Genomic DNA, 18,654 nt, shown 5'->3' on the forward strand with positions numbered 1-18,654 from the left:
TCCCGTGATTGGATGCACGTGATTGTAGGGGGCGGTGCCGGTACTGCAACACGGAAGTGAAAGATAACAACATTTAATGGTTCATATTTAATCGTCTACAAGGATAATACGTAAGCAAAGGTAGAATACGGTTACAACAATGCAAGTTACTCGAAAACGCCAAACCAATAATATCCAGACTTCAACGCAAAATAGGTATGTGCTTGCAGACAGTTTTTCCGAACAAACCATGTAGTAGGGGAAGTTAGTAAGTCTTATTATCCGTGTATCTCTATTTCTAAAATGTGTCAATTAAATTGATGATCGATAGACGAACCCTTTACGTGTCCACCATCACCCTCCTTAAACTAGCCCCTAACTGTCCTACCCATGTATTCAAGATTGACATCAATAACAATGAACGTAAACTTCATGAATTTGTAGGTTGAACTCAATTAGGTTATTTAATTCAATAAATAACCTAATAATACTGTGCGCGTCTATTTCAACATCTGGCAAGGGCACCATACCCGTTATGTTGGTCGTTGTCAATCCAGATGTTCTGTTTGCCAACCATACCATAGCAGACGAATGCATTCATCACACAGTGGAATTGCATTGCACCCCCTTTTGGTTGGTTATCTGACCTACAGCAGCAAAGAGGGTCTACTATCCCACAGGAATCCCCCTGCAAAAGTTGTAGAGTCCAGAAACAAACCCTGGGATATTTCTTGAACCGGAAAGGTCACTAGTCTGTGCTATGCTGCACAGTTGCACACATATAAATATTGTCATTAAAAATTTCGGGTTGCGAATAAAAATGAATAACTTGACCACAACGGGTAAAAGAAAAACACAATATTGAAACATGTGCGTTACTGTATTGGAAATATATATATATATATATATATATATATATATATATATATATATATAAATTCAGTTGATAGGTGTTAGGACCCATAACAACCATTCAAAAGACAATTTATGTTTATGTTGGTTCGTATTATTGTCGCCAATGTTATTACTATTTGAAAACGTTCAAATAGTGTAGTGTTTTTCTAGGTATTCAAAGTCACCTCACATTAAACACACAGGGTAAAATCATATAATGGGTACCTGTAAGAATAAAAGACATGTAGGTCGTTTAACGAGTTGAATTTTGAAACGGAGGGAGGGGAGTGAAGGGAACGGTGCACGCAAGCTTGAAAAGCTGGGTTCTGATGGTCAGTTTGAATGATGGCAGGTTTCGAGCCTGTCGGATGAGGTAGGGGAGGGCATGCAGAAAGAGGGTGCGGTCGCTGCAAAGGAACTGTTGCCCGAGGTCCGGTGCTTTGTCCTGATCATTTGTAGTGTAGTAGCGTCCAGATTTGAGGAATCGGTTAGGGGTTTGGTGGGGGAGAGGGGAGAGGCAAGTTTATTAATGGCTTTGTTGGTGGTGAATAGTATTTTAAAGGGAATCCTGTATTTAACCATTGGGCCAGTGCAGGTTTTGAAGAACGGGTGATGTGATCTCAGCAGCCAGTCGAGGTGAGTATGAGCAGCGTGGATCTGGACGTATTGAAATTTAGGTTTGTATTTGGTGAACCGCAGAGGTTGCCGTCGCAATAATCAAGCCTGGAAGTTATGCAGGCATGGATGAATGTTTCTGCAGCGGCAAAGGACCGGGGACACTAGAGGCAGGCAGTGATCCTAAGGTGGAAGAATGGTTCCTGGTTGACGAGAGGACGGAACAAGAGGCTGGGGTTCATGATTCCAAGGTTGCGGACCTGGGTTGAAGGGATCTCATTTAATATTGAGTGAGTAGGCCTGGCAAGTGTTTGTTAGGGAATTTGGGCAGAAGATGAGGATTCCATGTATTGTAGTTCGGTGGCATCATGATTGTACGTCTGTAAGGTAGACGGTGAAGTTAGTGGCTGAGCTTATGGTCTTGGAGGGGAGGTAAAGGTGACGGTCCTCTGCATAGCAGTTGAAACTGAGGATCTGTCCAAGAGGATAGATATACAAGAGGAAGAGAAGGGGACCAAGCACTGAACCAACGGGCGAAACCATGGGGAGGAGTGGAGGATTCGCAGTTGTTTATGGGGGTGTATTGTCTGTCAGAGATAAGAGTTAGACCAGAGGACGATGGCGGTTATGCTGATGTAGTACTGAAGGAGTGAGGAGGAGGAAATGGTTGATGGTATCAAAGGCGGTGCCGAGATCAAGGAGGATGAGGATGCTGTGGAATCAAGAGCCAGCAGAGAGAAGATGTCAATGGGGATTTTAAGCAACACGGTTTCTATGCTGTGTTTTGAGCAGAAGCAGGATTGGAAAGGCCTGTCATTTCCAGGTTTTTTTAGTATGGGGTGACGGCAGCAGCTTGAGGGCGGGGGTACGAGCCAGTGGACTTGAAGGAGTCAATTTTAATGGTGACTTTTGGGGAGTCAGGCCTTAAATAGAATGGAGGGGTTAGGGCTGACGGCGCATCGGGAACTTTAAGCTGGTGACTTCAAGCTGGTGACTTTAGAGCAGTGGTCATCAACCTTTTTAAGCCAAAGATCCCTGACCTCAGCCTTGGTGAAAGTTGTATTTGAATTATTATTATTGGCTTTTGTCCAACTTTCAGATTGATGCAACCAAGAAAACACTGTTACAAGCATATCAAACATAGCTGTCTTGAATTTGAAAATGTACTTTCAATTCTAAGTTTCATTATATAATTTCATACCAACACAAAAATAAAGGCATGTGGGCTATTTTCCATTTGTAACAACAACAAATCAACATACTCATTAATAATAATTATACATTTTACTTGCAGTGAGCAGATCATATGAAGTTCCACAATACAAGTCTGTGCCATTAAAGTAGCATTAATAATCGTTTACTACTTAAACGGCACCTACAATCCAAAAACCCAGTCGAAACTAGACGGAAAAAGTTCTTCAGAGGAAGATCTGTAAAGAGAGATAGAGAGAGAGATCAGTTCTTCTGATGAAAAAACTGCTACAACTATAGTAACGTGCATCATTTTTTGGAAGTAACAGTAACGGCGTTATAATGATGGAGGAATAATCTATTAGATTACTCGTTACTGATAAAAGTAACACCGTTATTTCAATCACTGATCAAGAGAGTGAGAGAAGCGCTTGCAAAACTGAACATTAATCAGGCATATTTTAATTGTGTATGCCTATGTAGTTTTCTATTATTCGTGGGAGCTACAGGGAGAGTCTGGAAGATCTACCAGTCGTACGCGATCGACGGTTTGGCGACCACAGAGGATAAAAATGTATGATTCACAAAAGTTTACAATAGTGAACGACAGCACAGGATGCTACTCAAACATTGGGGCTTTTCTTTTCAGGTCAATTTAAACCTCTCTTGAAGCAATTTCACAGTGGCTGACACTGTCAAATGAACTGCATTATTCAAGTCAACTGAACTACACAGAGTTGTGGTCAATGGGATGCAGAATAATATTGCCTGTTGCATTTTTGTTCACCACAGAAAATAATACTAATACTAATAATAAAATATTTGGACAGAAAAATTGTTTCCAGAGAAAATGCGTCGTCAGAAAAGAGTCCAAAGTTCCATTTGGACCTATGGCTATGGCTTACCCTGGAGAACTGGATCTTAGACTTCGGAAGGCCTATTATCATGGTAAAATATAAAACATACTGCCATGTATTATCGCCATGATAACGCTTTTTTGTTTCTTCCCCTTATATTACTTCGTTAACATAAATGTTATGTCGTAGATTGTCCTTCCACTAGAATGGTTTCCCCTGAACAAGCCCAGTGCTGGAGACTACTTCCACATGGCCTACAATGTAATCACTCCCATCCTCTTGCTTAAGGTATGTCCGTTCACTATTATACGCAGTCCTTCTACACAACATATAACAAACCATAAATAAAACCTCCAACATCCATCCAGTGATTTACAGATTTGAAACCCTGCCAGCACGGCTTTGGATCTCTTGTTAAACTGGACCACAATAACATACTGGCGTTTGTTCAGCTGGTGGAGCGCAGTCCTAAGGTGCTGTCTCGTTCGGCGGTCTACCTCTGCATCATCACACTCGTCATGGGGGCCAGCATCCACCTTGTGGGGGACTCCATCAACCACAGGCTGCTCCTGAGTGGGTATCAGCTCCACCTGTCCGTCAGGGAGAACCCAATCATCAAAGACCTGAAGCCTGCATCACTGGTATGCCGCCTCTCCTTTTCATGAAACTGTTGATTGCTCTGCTCAGTCGGAAACGATGCAGCTTTTATTTGTACAGTGATGGAACCCAGAACCAAAGAGTGAAAAAATAGAATTATAGGAATGAAGAAGGAAGCAAGGAAAACATAGATGTACTAAGAGTAAATTATGCTGCCGAAAAAAGTTTTTGCCAGTTCATGAGTTTATGGGATACAGCCAGGCACATGATAGATTGAAATCCTTGCCAGTGCATGAGGAGCCCAGATGTAGTACGAGTACATATCCCATAATCTCTTGAAAAGCTTGATTGTCAAGTGGTTTACGCTTGTTACAAGGTGGAGAGATGATTCAAAACATTGAGAAGAGTGCCATTGCAACCATAGGTGGCACTATTGGATAAGACAGAGAAAATGGGCGATACCTAATTGACAACAGAAAATCTTCAGCTATTTACAGCTTATTGATTATTATTGTGTTTGTTTTCGAATTGATTGTCACTTGGCTGTCCATGCTGTTATGATTCAATCTAATGATGATAATTCTTCCCTAGATTGATTCATTTGAGCTACTGTACTACTATGACGAGCAGCTGGGACATTTAATGTGGTAGGTGATGCTGTCTGACCATGATTCCATTGAAGAACACCACTGTCAGATGAAATTAAATGATTCATTCTGTAGAAATGGTACAGCTTTCCTTTCCAGTAATCCTAAATAAATACTCTGCTGTGGGCCGTTCATTTTAGACTCTGAAATAAGGCAGCAAATCAAAGACCATTATTTCAATCCATTGTATAATTTCATCAAAGTACATACACATGCGTGTTCACGATGAGGAGAATCCTGCTATTACGGAGGTCTTAGTAGCAGTGACCGCATACCCCACCACATACATATACCATTCAAGCCTAACCTCCATTCATTACGCTGATGAGAAGAACGTCTCTATAAACAACTTTGAATCTGTAATGATGAAACAAAGGATTGCAAAATCTAAAAGATTACACTTTAATATTTTGTTGCCCGAATGAAAGTCTCTTTGAGTTATAAAAGGGCTGTCACAATCCATTGTTCCATTTATTTTATAAGCAGCTTACAGTGCTTGAGGGCAGCTCAGACAATGCAGTGAATACCTTGTGGGAGTAGCCCTGCTAGGCTGTGATTCCCTTTTGTTACCATTGTCTCAATTAGCATGTTGGATATGCAAATTCGAGAATGTGCGCATAACCCGCTAAGGATATGATTTGTCTTGTTTCAAGCCAGTTAACACTACAAACTAATTACGGGTAATTGTTCTTTTGTTCTAAATTGGCTTTTTTTCAACCTGAGACATTGGTTATAATATATAACTGTGAAATGCAACAACCAAGAATATTTTATATCAGAGCTAGAGGCTGAAGTTAAGGCTAGATCAAGCCTCATTGTGATTTAGTTTAAGTTTGGCCAGTATTAAAACGCTTTCCAGATGATGGCCTTAAATGTGAACTCCATAAGTTGTAAATACTTCTAAAAAGTAAGAGCCAGGCTTTGTATAAGTCAAGTCTAGAGAGCAGAGAGTTAATCTTACATGTGTGCTTAGCGGGGGAGATTTTGTCATGCGTTAGGCAGCTTTGCCTTTTGAAATAGCTGTGCGAATTAAAAAAAAAACCTGAAGTTTAACACTGAACGACCAACTTAACATCCTAAGATCATATTATGTTCACCTTAAATACATTGCCCGATCATAAAAAGAGGAGGAAGTGACATTTGAAAGATAAAGTAATAAAAAGGCTTTGCAGAGAAGGCTGGACATTCTGTATTGGACTTTAGCTCTTTGCTCTACTGTAGCTACAGAAGATAGTGTTATACTGTGGTCGACATTGGTTTCTTTGAATCTGGTGACAATTTCATAGAACAATATGAAAAAGATTTATAGGCATAAAGAAATGTATTCAATTTGGTGTTTTATAAAGGGGCATAAACAGCTATACTATATATATCATCGTTCAACAATGTAGTCTCTAATCAATCCAATGTTTTCTAGGTATATTCCCTACTTTCTTATTTTCTTCCTCTATTTCACTGGATGTTTTACGCAAACCAAAGAACAAAACGTCATCCCCCTCTCTGGTTGGCTGTTACTGGGACCCAGTGCTCTGTACTATTGGTCAGTCTGATAATGTTTCATGCTTTCCACACTGTTATTTTTCAAGTTGAGTTTAGAAATAAATCTTCACCTGACAAAAGGACAGATATTGTGTTCATGAGTTAGTTGAATAATCGAGTTCATGGCCTCATGTCTAATCCCCCTCCTTTTTATTGGTATGGGCTTGTTTTGATATCACCCTCCTATGAAATGGAATGGCCTTGATGTTTTGATATTGGCCTACACTGCGTATACACCCCTAATTTCCCCCGTTATTTTAAAGTTAAATACACAAAAACCTTATGGACATATCTTTACCGACGGGAATCAGCAGGTTCCTGATAATCTAATGAAATATTGCCATTCTATAATTATTGTGAGATGATATGAAGATTTGTTTTGAGAGATTCCATGTTTTGAGTGAACTGTCCTGACGATGCAAGTGCTGTGGAAACAAAGAATTGTGATACTTCCATGAATCGATAATGAATTATTTTTCACCATCCCTAATACAATACGTTTCTCTTTACCCACAACAGGTACTTGGTGACTGAAGGGCAGATCTTTGAACTCTTTCTGCTCACATTCGTGGCCATGGTCGCCGTGGTAATGCTGCAACAGCGTAAAGGCTTAAGGCCAGACATCAATGGGCTGTTTTTGTTAGGGAGTTTTACTGGTACCATGGTACTGGTTGTTGTCTGGGTGACCTATCTGTGGAACGACCCAGATTTACGAAAAAAGTATCCAGGACTCCTTTACGTCCCAGAACCCTGGTCTTACTACTCATTGCATGTCAAAGATAGCCACTGATGGTCAGTTTTACAGTTTAATTACTGGTGAAACTTTTAATCTCACCAATGTTTGGATAGGCATCCACACATTGAAGTGGTAACTGTGCCCGCTTTGTGCTGTTCTTCGTTAACATTTTTAATGGACTCTAAATGGTCTTCTGTGCAGGCTTTTTATTGGTGTCAATCTCAATCAAAGTCGTGAAGCATAATGCTTGACAGGAAGATATTCTTTGAAGGGAGTGGCAAAGATAAAGATTCCACCAGGATATTGCTGCCCCATTTGGTTTGAGATGTCTGGGGTTTTGAGAAGAGGTTGTGAAATTAAAAGTTCAGGGCTTCTCACCTGGATTTCTTTAAATCTTGTTAGATAAATAAATGTTGTCTCTTCAAATCAATTTCGACTGTTTTAATATTTGTAATACTAACATTTAACAAAGCAACGTCATCAGACACTGGAAATTTAGGCTAACAATTTAATCATAGTTTGTTTTTTGGTTTGAAAACAGTGAATATTGGGACAAGTTTGTTTGCCTATAAAGCTGTTGAACGATTTTTGTAACCGTTGTAAATAAATTCACGTTTCAGAATTCATTTATTTTCTTATTCTTTGCAGAGTGGTGGTGATTTTACGGTGGTAATTAGATTATATAAAGTAGAAGCAAGTAGTTCTTATCGTGTTAATACAGCTTTAAAGGCAGAACGGCGAAGGGCTGTAAACTTTGGGTAGATCTCCGTTACCACAGCAACGGCTATTGAATTACACGACAGCATACAGCTAGTGGACTTTGGAGCACAGGTGGAGACAGGTGAGTCACGGTTCACTGTAAGGAAACGCAGCCTTCGGCAGCAAAAATGGTAAGAGGAATAGGTTGTTTCGATCAAAAGTTAATTGTTTTTATGCTCATGCAATTTAAATGTGCCTCAACACTTACCGGTGAAATGATTAGGTAATCTTTACCCCCCCTTCTAGGCAAAATTTTTCACTCCAGCTCAAATCAATGGTAAGCCAGATATATTATTTTGCTCTAAATGTCCGACATCTGTGCTTTGAATGTCATTGTTTTTTGTTTCCTATCGGGACAATCATTTGGATGACTTTCATTCAAGGCTAGAAATTCATCCGTCATTCTTTCTCATCTGTAGAGTTCAAGGAATGTTTCTCGTTGTATGACAAGAAACAGAAGGGCAAGATTGAGGCCGGGGACCTTATCACAGTGATGCGCAGCCTCGGGACAAGCCCTACTTTCAGTGAAATCGACAGACATCTCCAAGTTCACAAAATTGGTAAAGGATTGGTGCCAAACTTTACACAAGCGATAATTACTCATGTACTCCCTATATGACGAGGCAGACGTCCAAGCATAGAAGTGTTCAAAGTGGTTCATAAAAAAACGTCAGTTCTGCTTCGTCCTGATTTAATCTAATGTAATACTGTAAATACCTGCCAGAAATAAAAACCCATACATTGATTGAATGAATAAATAATATCATTCAACAATGAGAAATTGTTGGTGTCAGCAGCATGGAAATGTATGACCTGGACCGTAGAATGTATCTAACCTATGCAATGGCGCAGACTTTAATACTGAATCAAAGATTTTTAGACTGTGTATTGTGTTGTGTCCTTGCTTAGCTAAGCAGGGCGAGCTGGACTTCTCTACGTTCCTGACCATGATGCACAGACAGATGCAGCAGGAGGACCCTAAGACAGAGATCCTGGAGGCCTTGAAGATGGCCGACAAGCAGAATAAAGGCTACATCCAGGCGGCTGAGCTGCGGGCCAAACTCACCAAACTAGGAGAGAAACTCACAAACAAAGAAGGTGGGTGCCCCAGTATTGTTTAGCTTTAATTGTGTTCATTGTTTCGAGACTTGGGTAAAACAAACCCATGGAAAACCATCGATAATAGAGATGGGACAATTTTTTTTCTGTCTGCAGTAGCGCTGAATTGGTCATCAGCAAAATAAAAATCTCCCCCAATAGAAAGTTACAACGAAAGTCAACTTACTGATTGAACTCACACACTCATTGCCAAAAAGTTTGGACTTGTCTACACAATGAATGGGGCCATGTGGAGAATTTTGTTTGTGAAAGAGCTTTGGAAGTGAACTTAATGAATTGTATTCAAGATCAGATATTCATTTGGGGTTCTTCTATGCTCAGAGATAACCATTTAATTGTGGGAAATTGACGTTTAGTAGCAAGCCATCGCCGTGTTTTTAATGAAAGTCTATGCCATCCATGTTTATAGGCACAATCAGTTGTACTTTATTCATTTTGTTTTATTTATCTTGCTTTTAGTGGATGATTTGTTCAAGGAAGCAAATGTCAAATCAAATGGAACGGTCAACTATGAAGAGTTCACCCGGATGATGACTCTTCCACCTGTTGACTACTGAGTTGAGTTTTCTGTTCTTGTGGAGCACAGGCTCCATGTTCCAGCTGTGAGTTTTACCATGTAACACAACTTGTATTAGATATCATGTGTAATATGATTTGCTTCATGACTTGTACCATGTAACACAGGGATCCAAGCATCCAAAAGTTGCAATTATTTATAATCGAAAAAAATTGATAGTGGCACGTTAAAACAAGTTATTATGTGAATAAATGAAAGGTACAATAAAAGTGAAACTGAGAGACAAGTAAAACTGCTGTATAATAATATGCATATGATTGTAGTTTTAATAAAACATTGAAATTATTCTTTGCTTCATTACCAAACATTTCATTTTGCTTTATTAAGAGTGGTATAAACATGGCTAGTGCAATGCTGAAAAAACAATTAAACATAACTGATAAAGAAACATTAACGTCACCCATTACTGCATGGCTTACCACACGGTAAGCCCTTTGTCTCACAGTATATTTCACCTGTTAATAAGCACTGTACAAGCCTTTTACATTGTCTTTACACCTCAGTGCAAGCCAAATGACTAGCTTCTATTACAAAAAGTACAATAGAGAAAACGAAACAAACATTAGAAGAGGCTATAGGTTACAGGCAAATTTAGGTTGAGTGAATGTGAATCTGCTTTGTAATGTTTTCTATTGTTTACTTTGGTAGAATCACCACAACTGTGAATTAAGATGAACCTGTACAAAATCTGGAAGCTCATTAGGACTATTTCTACTTAAAGGTCCCATGGCATGAACATTTCACTTTATGAGGTTTTCTAACATTAATATGAGTTCCCCTAGCCTGCCTATGGTTCCCCAGTATAGAAATGGCGTTAGGTGTAAAACGAGCACTAGGTATCCTGCTCCCGCCGATTTGGACTTTTCCCTGAATGTCGTTATCCGGGGACATATTAACTCCCCTTTCTCTGCTTTGGCCGCCTAGAGAATTTGGCCTGCCAATGAGACAATGAGCTACGACCGTGCGAGCGCCACATGTGTGTGTGCGTGGGGGAACACTGTAATGCAACACTTCTTTGTTATATGGATTACTGTTCTGCTGTTGGAGCATAACATGTCGGGTTCAGTGACGTATCTTGTATTTCCACAACGAGACTCATAGTGGGGGTTATCTCAGCCATGGTTGAGAAGGAATTGGGTGAAAGGAACTTTGGCTTTGACTCCCTGAAGTAGCCTACATGAACCGCGACATGGAGGAGAAAGGGTTTGTTGCCCGCGATTGTCTCCCGCCGGAGCCTCACTGCCCTCTGCCGAGGCGGTGACGCCTCGGCAACAATGCCTTCCTCCATTGTCAATGGTGAGATACAGATCTTGTTGTAGCGATTTTATAAAGGCTACATGTTCTACTTATAATATTATAACTAAATAATTTTATATTTATATAAATATTTATACCACGGTATGGAGGAATGCTCGATTCTGATTGGCTGCAGGGTGTGCATTAACTCCTGATATACGGACACCTGCTAAGTAGTTCCAGTCAAATTGTCTGTTCACCGTTCTCAATTAATGCGCGAGCTGGCGTATCGTATCAGCCCGTCTCAAAAATGACTAACCGTAGCAACAGGAACGCAGTCAAAGCCGACGGACTACAATACCTCCCGTTGCCAAGTCGAAGCTAATGTCCGTCCTAATTAGTGGAGTAGTGAACCAAGATCCGTTGCATATGATCCTTACGCGAGGGTAATGGTTGTTGCAGGAATTAGTCAAACCCTCAGGCGTTTCCAGCAAAACAAAGTTATGGCTTGTGAAAAACTATATATTTGGATTGTATTGTGGTCTTAATTTATTTTCTTTGGCAAGTGACCGTGGTATAAGCGGGATAATGCCCTTCGAGGTGTCCATTATCAGGAATTAATGGACTTCGCGCTGCGCGTCGGAGAGTTCACGCCTCCGCGGCGTCCATAATTCCTGATAATGGACATCTCGTCGGGCATTATCCCATACATATATAATAGATATTCCAATATCTAACTAATTCAATATTAAACCAATGCATTTCAATCTGGAGATTTCTTTCGACTTAAGACGGGGGGGCAGGCTGCACAATGCAGTAGTAGTGGATTCGTCAAAACAATAATCAGAATGATCAGATCTTTGCAGCAGACCCCCTCACAAACTCAAACTAAACACGTCCCTTAAACCCAGTGTCACACCAGAATATAGTATAACTACGTTATATGAGGGCCCCGACGGAGGAGCCCCGGAGGAGGAGCCCCTCTATGATATAGATATCTATGTATAAAATGATATTATTTAGATATAGAGCTCCAGGACACCTGCCGGAGCACCCAGAGTGTTCGAGAATATTTACAGAACAAGGCCAAAAGCTGTGTGCGCCTCGCCATTGCGATTCGTCCACTGTAAACAGAGCGCATGGTACCGTGGCCACAAGCTGCACAGGGCCACAACCCCACCCTCCTCCTTGACCCGCCTCTAAAAATCGGTACGTTTGAAGGAAAGCTCAATGTGGGACTGGCTCGTAGAGGCTGTAATTTTGCACCAAGGCTGAAATTCTTATTAGGAGCCCACTAATAAGCTATATAAAAGCATTCATAAAATAGCATGCCATGGAATTTTTAAGGAAAAAATAAAGTTAGTTAGATCCACTAAAGGTGATTTAATTTGAGTTTTTCAAGACGGTTTTGAGAAATGTAAATTTGTGCAGAGAGAACCCTTTAATGTGTTTATAAAAGATCTGTGGCAAGTATATGGCAAAAGGCCTCACTCTCTCCATATTAGGCATGAAATAAAATAACCACAAAAAAGTGTGTTTTTTGTCCAAATACCTGAGAAAAGATTTTGCATTATTTGTTAAAAAAAATGTTTTCATAATACTAAACTACTGATTGTCTATATTTTTACCAAATGTAAAAGTGTGTCAAATTTGTAGTGTATTTTCTACAAACTTCATCCTTTTCCCTGGTGGCTTCAAGGTCACAACAAATGCAGCTGCATACAAAAAAAATAATAATTCGGGTTCCAATCCTCAAATAGGCAGATATTGAACTCTAAGGTTATTGATGTTTTTTTTAAGCGACTCGACTCAGCTCAGCTCGCATTTTTGGCGTTTCCACCGCAAAAACATGGTATCTGGTACCTGAAATGGCTGCTTTTTTTAGTACCGCCTCGCTCTAGGTTCCAAGCGAGCTGAGCCGATGCTAAAAGGTGACGTCGGCAGACGGCCGGCCACTGATTGGCCAGAGAGTGTGACGAAGTCACGAGAGCGACATGGCAACCATGCTGGTAACAGCCATAGCAGCGCCGCAGCCAACATATTCCACTTCTTCAACTTCTTCAACATGCCAGCTAATAATACGAACACGAATACCATCGCATCGATGTCCTCCATTGTTGTTATGTGGGTTCTGTCCCCACGTGTGGGTTGCGTAGGTGTTGTTTGCGTCGCGTACAAAAATACGTCACGGCCCTTTCGCGCAGCCGACCCCGCCCACGTCCAGGAGGTACTATTTGCGGTGGAAAACGACCCATGCTGCTACCGTGTCGAGTCGAGTCGAGCTACATGTGCGGTGGAAAAGCGGCATTAGACGAATGTCAACATGTTAAATTAACATGTTGCTATTAAATATCAATCTCCAGTTGTTTCTAAGTTGGTAAATAGTAATAACACAGTAACACAAATCAACAACACAATTAAATTACTCAATAAAATAAATGATAATTTACCTGTTGTTATTCACAATTAAGTGGGTTATTGGTGGGAACCAAGGTTGTTATGAATGAATGAATGATGATTATTGTAATTACCTCGTTTTAAAGAGCTCCATAAATAAAAAGTAAAATGACTAAATTAAACGTGTTGATTGAGTCGGCAATTTGATTTGAGGCTTTTGTAAAAACTGAGAACATAATGCATTTTTTGGATAGTGACAGCGTTTTGATATTGTAATGTTATTCTTATATTTCTTTTGTAATTGCTTCCGAATAATCAATATCCTATTAAGGTTGTAATAATTGAATAGTAAAAGACAAAAATATTCAAGTAGATGAAAGGCCAAACCAAGGCTTAGTACTCTCTAGCACCAAAATGGTATTATGCAGCACCATTTTTCCATTTCCATTTAGGAAAACCATGCAAAGAAAAAACCCTATAAGTCATTAAGTCAAACATATGGAGCCGCTTCTTGAAGGCTTTGAAAATACATTAGAGACATCTGTGGGCTGTGCCGTAAGACCTGTACCACATATTGTGTAGAACCACTTTGCTGAATATCCCAGGTTGAGTTGCTTACTCCAACTGCTCACTGCAATAATGAGATGGCTACATTAGTTCCAATGCTGTAATGCAGAAAATGCAGAAAATGTAGAAAATAGAGTCAAATATAATTATTTGAAACACCCAGAGAGCAAACCTTTCAAACGTCAATGCTGCGAAATACACAAACAACTGCATTCATGTCGTTTTTTGTATTTATGTAATCTGTCTCCACAGCTTGTTATTCCACTGTTAAGCATTGGTACAGAAAGCACCTGATTGGGCCCTTCGAGGCGACCATACACTACTATTCTTAAAACAGGACTCACAAAAAGCCACGGAGTAAACATGGTACACAGTAATTGCACACCTATCACGTGTGCCTGAAAAACGTCATGCCTAATGCATGAGGCTGTAGACGAAGCCTCGAGAGGTCTGGGGGTCAGAGAACAGATGGAGTCTGTGGAATTCAGCTTGGTGCTCCGGGAGACCCTAGTCCACGTGCTTTAACGTCTTGCCTCAACGGTGAGACGTGCGGCCTTGGCCACGGGAACGCTGGCCACAGGTCCTGCAGCATTGTGCCTGTACAGTTGGCAGGCGACAACGGCCCAGCCAATGCAGAGTCTGGCAGAAACGGAAGGTCAGCTGATCGCCAAGACAGACTACACCTGATGTATAAAGAGACAAGAGAGAGAGCGAAAGAGGTTACATAACCCACTAACAGAACCGAACCTTAATGTACCGTACATATGCAGCCGTAAATATACATATGCAGAAAAAGAGAGAAAGAGAGAGAGAGAGACATATCCCTGCAACACAAATAAATATACTTAAGAAAGAAAATATAGACAGAGAATGGAACGAATAAAGAAAGAAAGAGCGAGAGCGAGACAGACAGGTAAATAGATATTCATTTCACACATGGTGAAAGACGGTGTCAGACGTTGAAACCTGTGATGAAACCATTAGTGGTGATGAGATTGTTTGAGTCCCACAAAGCCCAGCCAGCCATGCTGCAGCCACACAGCTGTGAGTCATTAGGCCACTGCTGTATTCTTTTTACAACAAATGTATATTTCAACAGTCGCTGACGATGACCCGGGGATAACAAATGAAGAGGTGGAAGTACAATGAGGCATCACTCTCTAGAGCGTCTGACATTCAAGCAAGTTTGTGTTATTTCTTGAAAAGAGAAAAAGGAAGAGATCAACAGCGCGAGGAGAATGGCTGGATAATTCTGTAGCCCGATAAAAGAGTTCAAAGTGTCTACTCTAGCCTGCTATCAGCCAGCTCTTCTCCTGACGGGCAGTATATGTGAACGACATATCTGGAAATGTTAATTACCTTATATGTGAATGAGGAGTAGAAAGTTGGCATTTCACACCATTTGAGTGGAAGTGTTGATGACGTTTGATGTTTCTGTCTACATTTGCATGTCATTGTGTGTCCACCTAAATGATAATCAGCCTGATGCCTTTTGTTCGCTGAATGGTAAACAAAATATTGAATTGTTGGCAGGCACTGCTTTCGAGTCATTCGTGGTGAACGCTAAATGATACTTCTTATCGTAACCCTAAAAGTACAAATCATTCAATAAATTACAATAAATTAGTTCAGAGCTGCAGGCGCATATAGAAAATGTTTTTTTAAATTATTATTATTGACAACAAGTAGCTGAACATTATAGGGTCCCGGCTTTCAACTCCCTGTTCTCTCAGTTAAACACAGAAATCCCCTACATTTGTCCCAGTGTTTGTTATATGTGAAATGAAGCAGAAAAATACTTTCTCTTTATCCGGTAACGCAGTCGTTCGCGACGCCTTTCTTCTTCGTCGTTTCTTCTTGTTGTCCCTAACTCATGCTCCGATCTTTCATTAATCAATGCCGATGTTGTCAATGCAACGGAATATATGATGCATCGCTGCAGCAACATTTAAGATGATCCTGATGAGTTTGCCAGTTCTGCCTCCATGCTTTCTGTGGTCAAACCAAAACAAACTAGAGCAAAAGCGGCTGCACTTATATGCCTCTTGCGAACCTCGACCCTACGTCATATCCCGACCCCCCTAAACCCCCCATTGATTTTACTGATTTGCACATTAAACCCCTAGAGACACCTGAGGGATATGCTGTTGAGTGCTTTCTTTGCAAAACCTCTTGCTTATTTATTGTCCAGATTAAGCTAGTTCATTACAAACAGGATAAATATTACTTAATTTTCTCCTGTTTGTCTTTATTGCACTGTGGTTCGGAAATCAACGCAAATCAATTTTGATTCCTCTGTTTGTCTGGCACATATTTTGAAATTTACAATAAAGCTGACTTTGACTTTGACTTGAAAAAATGAGCCCCTCTAGAACTACTACACAGTGATATCCAAAACAAGCATGTCACATAATTGCAGAGAACACACAAACATGACGCCTGCATGCACCAACGAGAAAAATAATCAAAGCATCTTTATGCATATTCAACAATGGCTTCTGCTCTATTCACATTGAGCTATTTCTGCATCCCTGAATTATTACTACTAGACTAGTATGGTTGACAGTACAATCGATGAGTGGATTTGGTTTCACAAATGAGAAAAATACGACATCAATACTGATTATATTACTATTGTGTTTTTTGAGAATGTTGATTGATTGATTGATTGGTGTTGGAATGTGGATAGAATTTTGTTTCCTGTTTGTTACTGGAGTCTGAAGTGATATTTCTTGCCGAAACAAAAAACATTGACTGAGAACAATACATATTCTGTATAGATGGGCAAATGGATGAATGGACCAGAAACCTTGGTTGTTACAATACTCAATGTACTAGGCAAGAGCAAGGCAGAAGCAGCTCTGCCATACAAAAGATTTATATTTTCTGCAGTGCGCAAGGAGCAGTTGTATCTGTCGCGTGGAAACCAACCATATGCACTGGCCACTTTTAAATATGACTCCCACCCTTGGGGTTGTGACTCAAGCAGCAGGAAGGATGAGGGCCTTATGGGAAAGCCTTGTGGGAGCAGAGAGAAAAGGTTTAAATACAAGTCTCACAGACACACACACTCACAAACCCAAACACTCACACAAACAAATACATTAACTACAAGATTGACTATCCTTGAATGTCAATCGTCAACAAAACTTAAATTGGTCCTCGTTCCCTGCATTGTCTTTTTTTCCCTCTGACAACTAGAATACAAGTTAATTCAAATATCATGCAAACACTGACTGGGAGGGACCGGAAAAAGTAAGAAGACGTAAGACCATCAATTGTAACCCCCCCCCCCCCCCTTTGTTGTGAGGCTTACTTCCTCTGTTATGTTCATGTTAAAAATAGTTGTTGGAATGCAATATGGCCCATCCGCTTTCGCTGCAAACACAAAGAGGATGTTTTGGTACATCCGTCAAATTGTTTTATCCTATGTATCAACAGGTTACAAACTAAATTCTAAGATACATGGCTTCTGTACGTTTGGGGAATTTCTTGAAGAAATGTATTAAATTATTCTTTGCAGACGGGAAATTCAAGAGCCACTTCATGTTTGTGCATGAATGGAAGTGCATGAAAGAATGCGTGCGGGCCAAAAGGGTCAAAACTCTGAATACTTGCCTACAATGAGGCTTATGCTGTGTTTGCAATTGCGCACTTACGTAAATGCACTTCATTATCCCTACAGTACACCTACTTATAGGTGCAGTATGTACTCATTTCTACAGTGCACTGTCAAAACAACCGTAAATGAGTTTGCAGTTTGACGGTTCTTCTTCGGTGGTATTTTTTTTCTTCTTGATCATTTCCATAATTCTTCCATAATTTTAATACCTATCAATATCAATCAATTTCTATCGAATTTATCTGTATATATTTTAGCGCTGTGTAGCACTAATCAACTCAACTGTAAAATTTAGATTTTATTGTTTTTCTTAAAAAAGTAAGTGCAAGTATAGAAGTGCGCAATTTCAGACACAGCATTAGTTTTGACCCTTTTGGTCTTCCATACCATGTGTGCATGCAAGCATGCATGCCTGCAGGTTAATTTTAAGTAGCAGCAGGTAGCTGTGCTCCAGCCATAACTGCCTGTCTCTACTGGTGTTTTCCAGCTTGATTCCCGATCCCTACTGAAACCTCAGTCTGCATTAGATAGATAGACAGTGCCACAGCAGCTTTAAGACAGACATAACACCAAACATTTCCTCATATAGCTTCCATACTTAATAAGTGGAAATACAATAAATAAATAAAAATGCAAAGTTATTTTTGTGCATTGTAAAACCTTTTTCCGCCTTATAACCATTGTGCCAACGTATCCCATCCCAGCAGCACACGGCTCCCGGAGCGGAAGCCAACAGGATGCTCAGTATCGGGGGACGTGGTAACAAGGCCTGAAATAGCACAGTAGACAGAGGAGCTTGCAGGAAACAAGAGGCAAAATCCATACGACTTAGCTGTTCTTTGGTGTTTATCCTGGAGCCCTTGTTGTTAAGCTTTGTTTGGACATCGTTACCAGGCTTTCCACTGCAAATGAAAAGGCCCAGAACCTCCAATGGGTTAACTGTTGACCACTTTTCACCGGATTCCTGAACATAAACTCAAACAGTGATATGTTTGGGATCTTTTGGGATAATTACAAAATATTTATTTTATGATTTCCTAATCCATTTGGAGCACCATGTCTTTTGTATAAATCATCAAATGTATGCACCACTGAGCAGCTTGCGGCCACGGTACCATGCACTAATGTTTACAGTGGATGTATCGCAACGGCTCTGATTCATAATATCATCCGGAGGCGAACACAGCTTTTGGCCGTGTTCTGTAAAATATTCTAGTACACTCCGGGTGCTCCGGCGGGAGTCCTGGAGCTCTATATCTAAATAATATAGTATAATATATAGATATCTTTATATTATAAAATATATTATCACGGCCAAAAGC

General features: G+C 40.2%; 3 protein-coding genes across 9 annotated transcripts in view; 2 read left to right on the forward strand and 1 right to left on the reverse strand.

Annotated features, from left to right (window-relative positions):
• cln6a (CLN6 transmembrane ER protein a) lies at nucleotides 1–7,681 on the forward strand. 5 transcript variants are annotated; one of them, XM_060070665.1, is made up of 9 exons: nucleotides 40–195; nucleotides 1,469–1,509; nucleotides 1,604–1,778; nucleotides 3,510–3,627; nucleotides 3,726–3,824; nucleotides 3,989–4,177; nucleotides 4,725–4,780; nucleotides 6,198–6,320; nucleotides 6,839–7,681. In XM_060070665.1, exons 3-9 carry the CDS (start codon nucleotides 1,729–1,731, stop codon nucleotides 7,107–7,109), a joined length of 906 nt encoding a protein of 301 aa, XP_059926648.1. In that variant the 5' UTR covers nucleotides 40–195; nucleotides 1,469–1,509; nucleotides 1,604–1,728; the 3' UTR covers nucleotides 7,110–7,681. The 5 variants fall into 5 exon arrangements, with proteins under 5 accessions (XP_059926646.1, XP_059926648.1, XP_059926649.1 ...); XM_060070666.1 differs by lacking the exon at nucleotides 1,604–1,778 and having other exon boundaries at nucleotides 41–195; XM_060070667.1 differs by lacking the exon at nucleotides 1,604–1,778 and having other exon boundaries at nucleotides 45–195; nucleotides 1,464–1,509.
• A 136-nt stretch (nucleotides 7,682–7,817) lies between these two features.
• Nucleotides 7,818–9,795, forward strand: calml4a (calmodulin-like 4a). 2 transcript variants are annotated; one of them, XM_060070668.1, is made up of 5 exons: nucleotides 7,818–7,945; nucleotides 8,061–8,091; nucleotides 8,234–8,374; nucleotides 8,724–8,912; nucleotides 9,393–9,795. In XM_060070668.1, exons 1-5 carry the CDS (start codon nucleotides 7,943–7,945, stop codon nucleotides 9,488–9,490), a joined length of 462 nt encoding a protein of 153 aa, XP_059926651.1. In that variant the 5' UTR covers nucleotides 7,818–7,942; the 3' UTR covers nucleotides 9,491–9,795. The 2 variants fall into 2 exon arrangements, with proteins under 2 accessions (XP_059926651.1, XP_059926652.1); XM_060070669.1 differs by lacking the exon at nucleotides 8,234–8,374 and having other exon boundaries at nucleotides 7,848–7,945.
• Nucleotides 9,796–13,262: 3,467 nt separating this feature from the next.
• Nucleotides 13,263–18,654, reverse strand: part of LOC132471542 (A disintegrin and metalloproteinase with thrombospondin motifs 7) — a 92,422-nt gene continuing 87,030 nt past the window's right edge. For both annotated transcript variants that reach the window (XM_060070647.1, XM_060070648.1), the window contains one exon: nucleotides 13,263–14,393. In XM_060070647.1, coding sequence (XP_059926630.1) covers nucleotides 14,245–14,393 — 149 coding nt within the window. In that variant the 3' untranslated portion in view covers nucleotides 13,263–14,244. The remainder of the gene's footprint in view (nucleotides 14,394–18,654) is intronic.

Source organism: Gadus macrocephalus, chromosome 14 (assembly GCF_031168955.1).
Source record: "Gadus macrocephalus chromosome 14, ASM3116895v1".
Taxonomy (NCBI): domain Eukaryota; kingdom Metazoa; phylum Chordata; class Actinopteri; order Gadiformes; family Gadidae; genus Gadus; species Gadus macrocephalus.

Excerpts from the sequence above, each read along its gene's own strand:
- calml4a (XM_060070668.1), top strand. Across the intron at positions 8,375-8,723 it reads TCTCCAAGTTCACAAAATTG|CTAAGCAGGGCGAGCTGGAC; the intron begins GTAAAGGATTGG and ends GTCCTTGCTTAG. Across the intron at positions 8,913-9,392 it reads GAAACTCACAAACAAAGAAG|TGGATGATTTGTTCAAGGAA; the intron begins GTGGGTGCCCCA and ends TCTTGCTTTTAG.
- cln6a (XM_060070663.1), top strand. The coding sequence starts at position 140 with ATGCAAGTTACTCGAAAACGCCAAACCAATAATATCCAGACTTCAACG. Across the intron at positions 3,825-3,988 it reads CTCCCATCCTCTTGCTTAAG|CTGGTGGAGCGCAGTCCTAA; the intron begins GTATGTCCGTTC and ends GCGTTTGTTCAG. Across the intron at positions 6,321-6,838 it reads CCCAGTGCTCTGTACTATTG|GTACTTGGTGACTGAAGGGC; the intron begins GTCAGTCTGATA and ends TACCCACAACAG.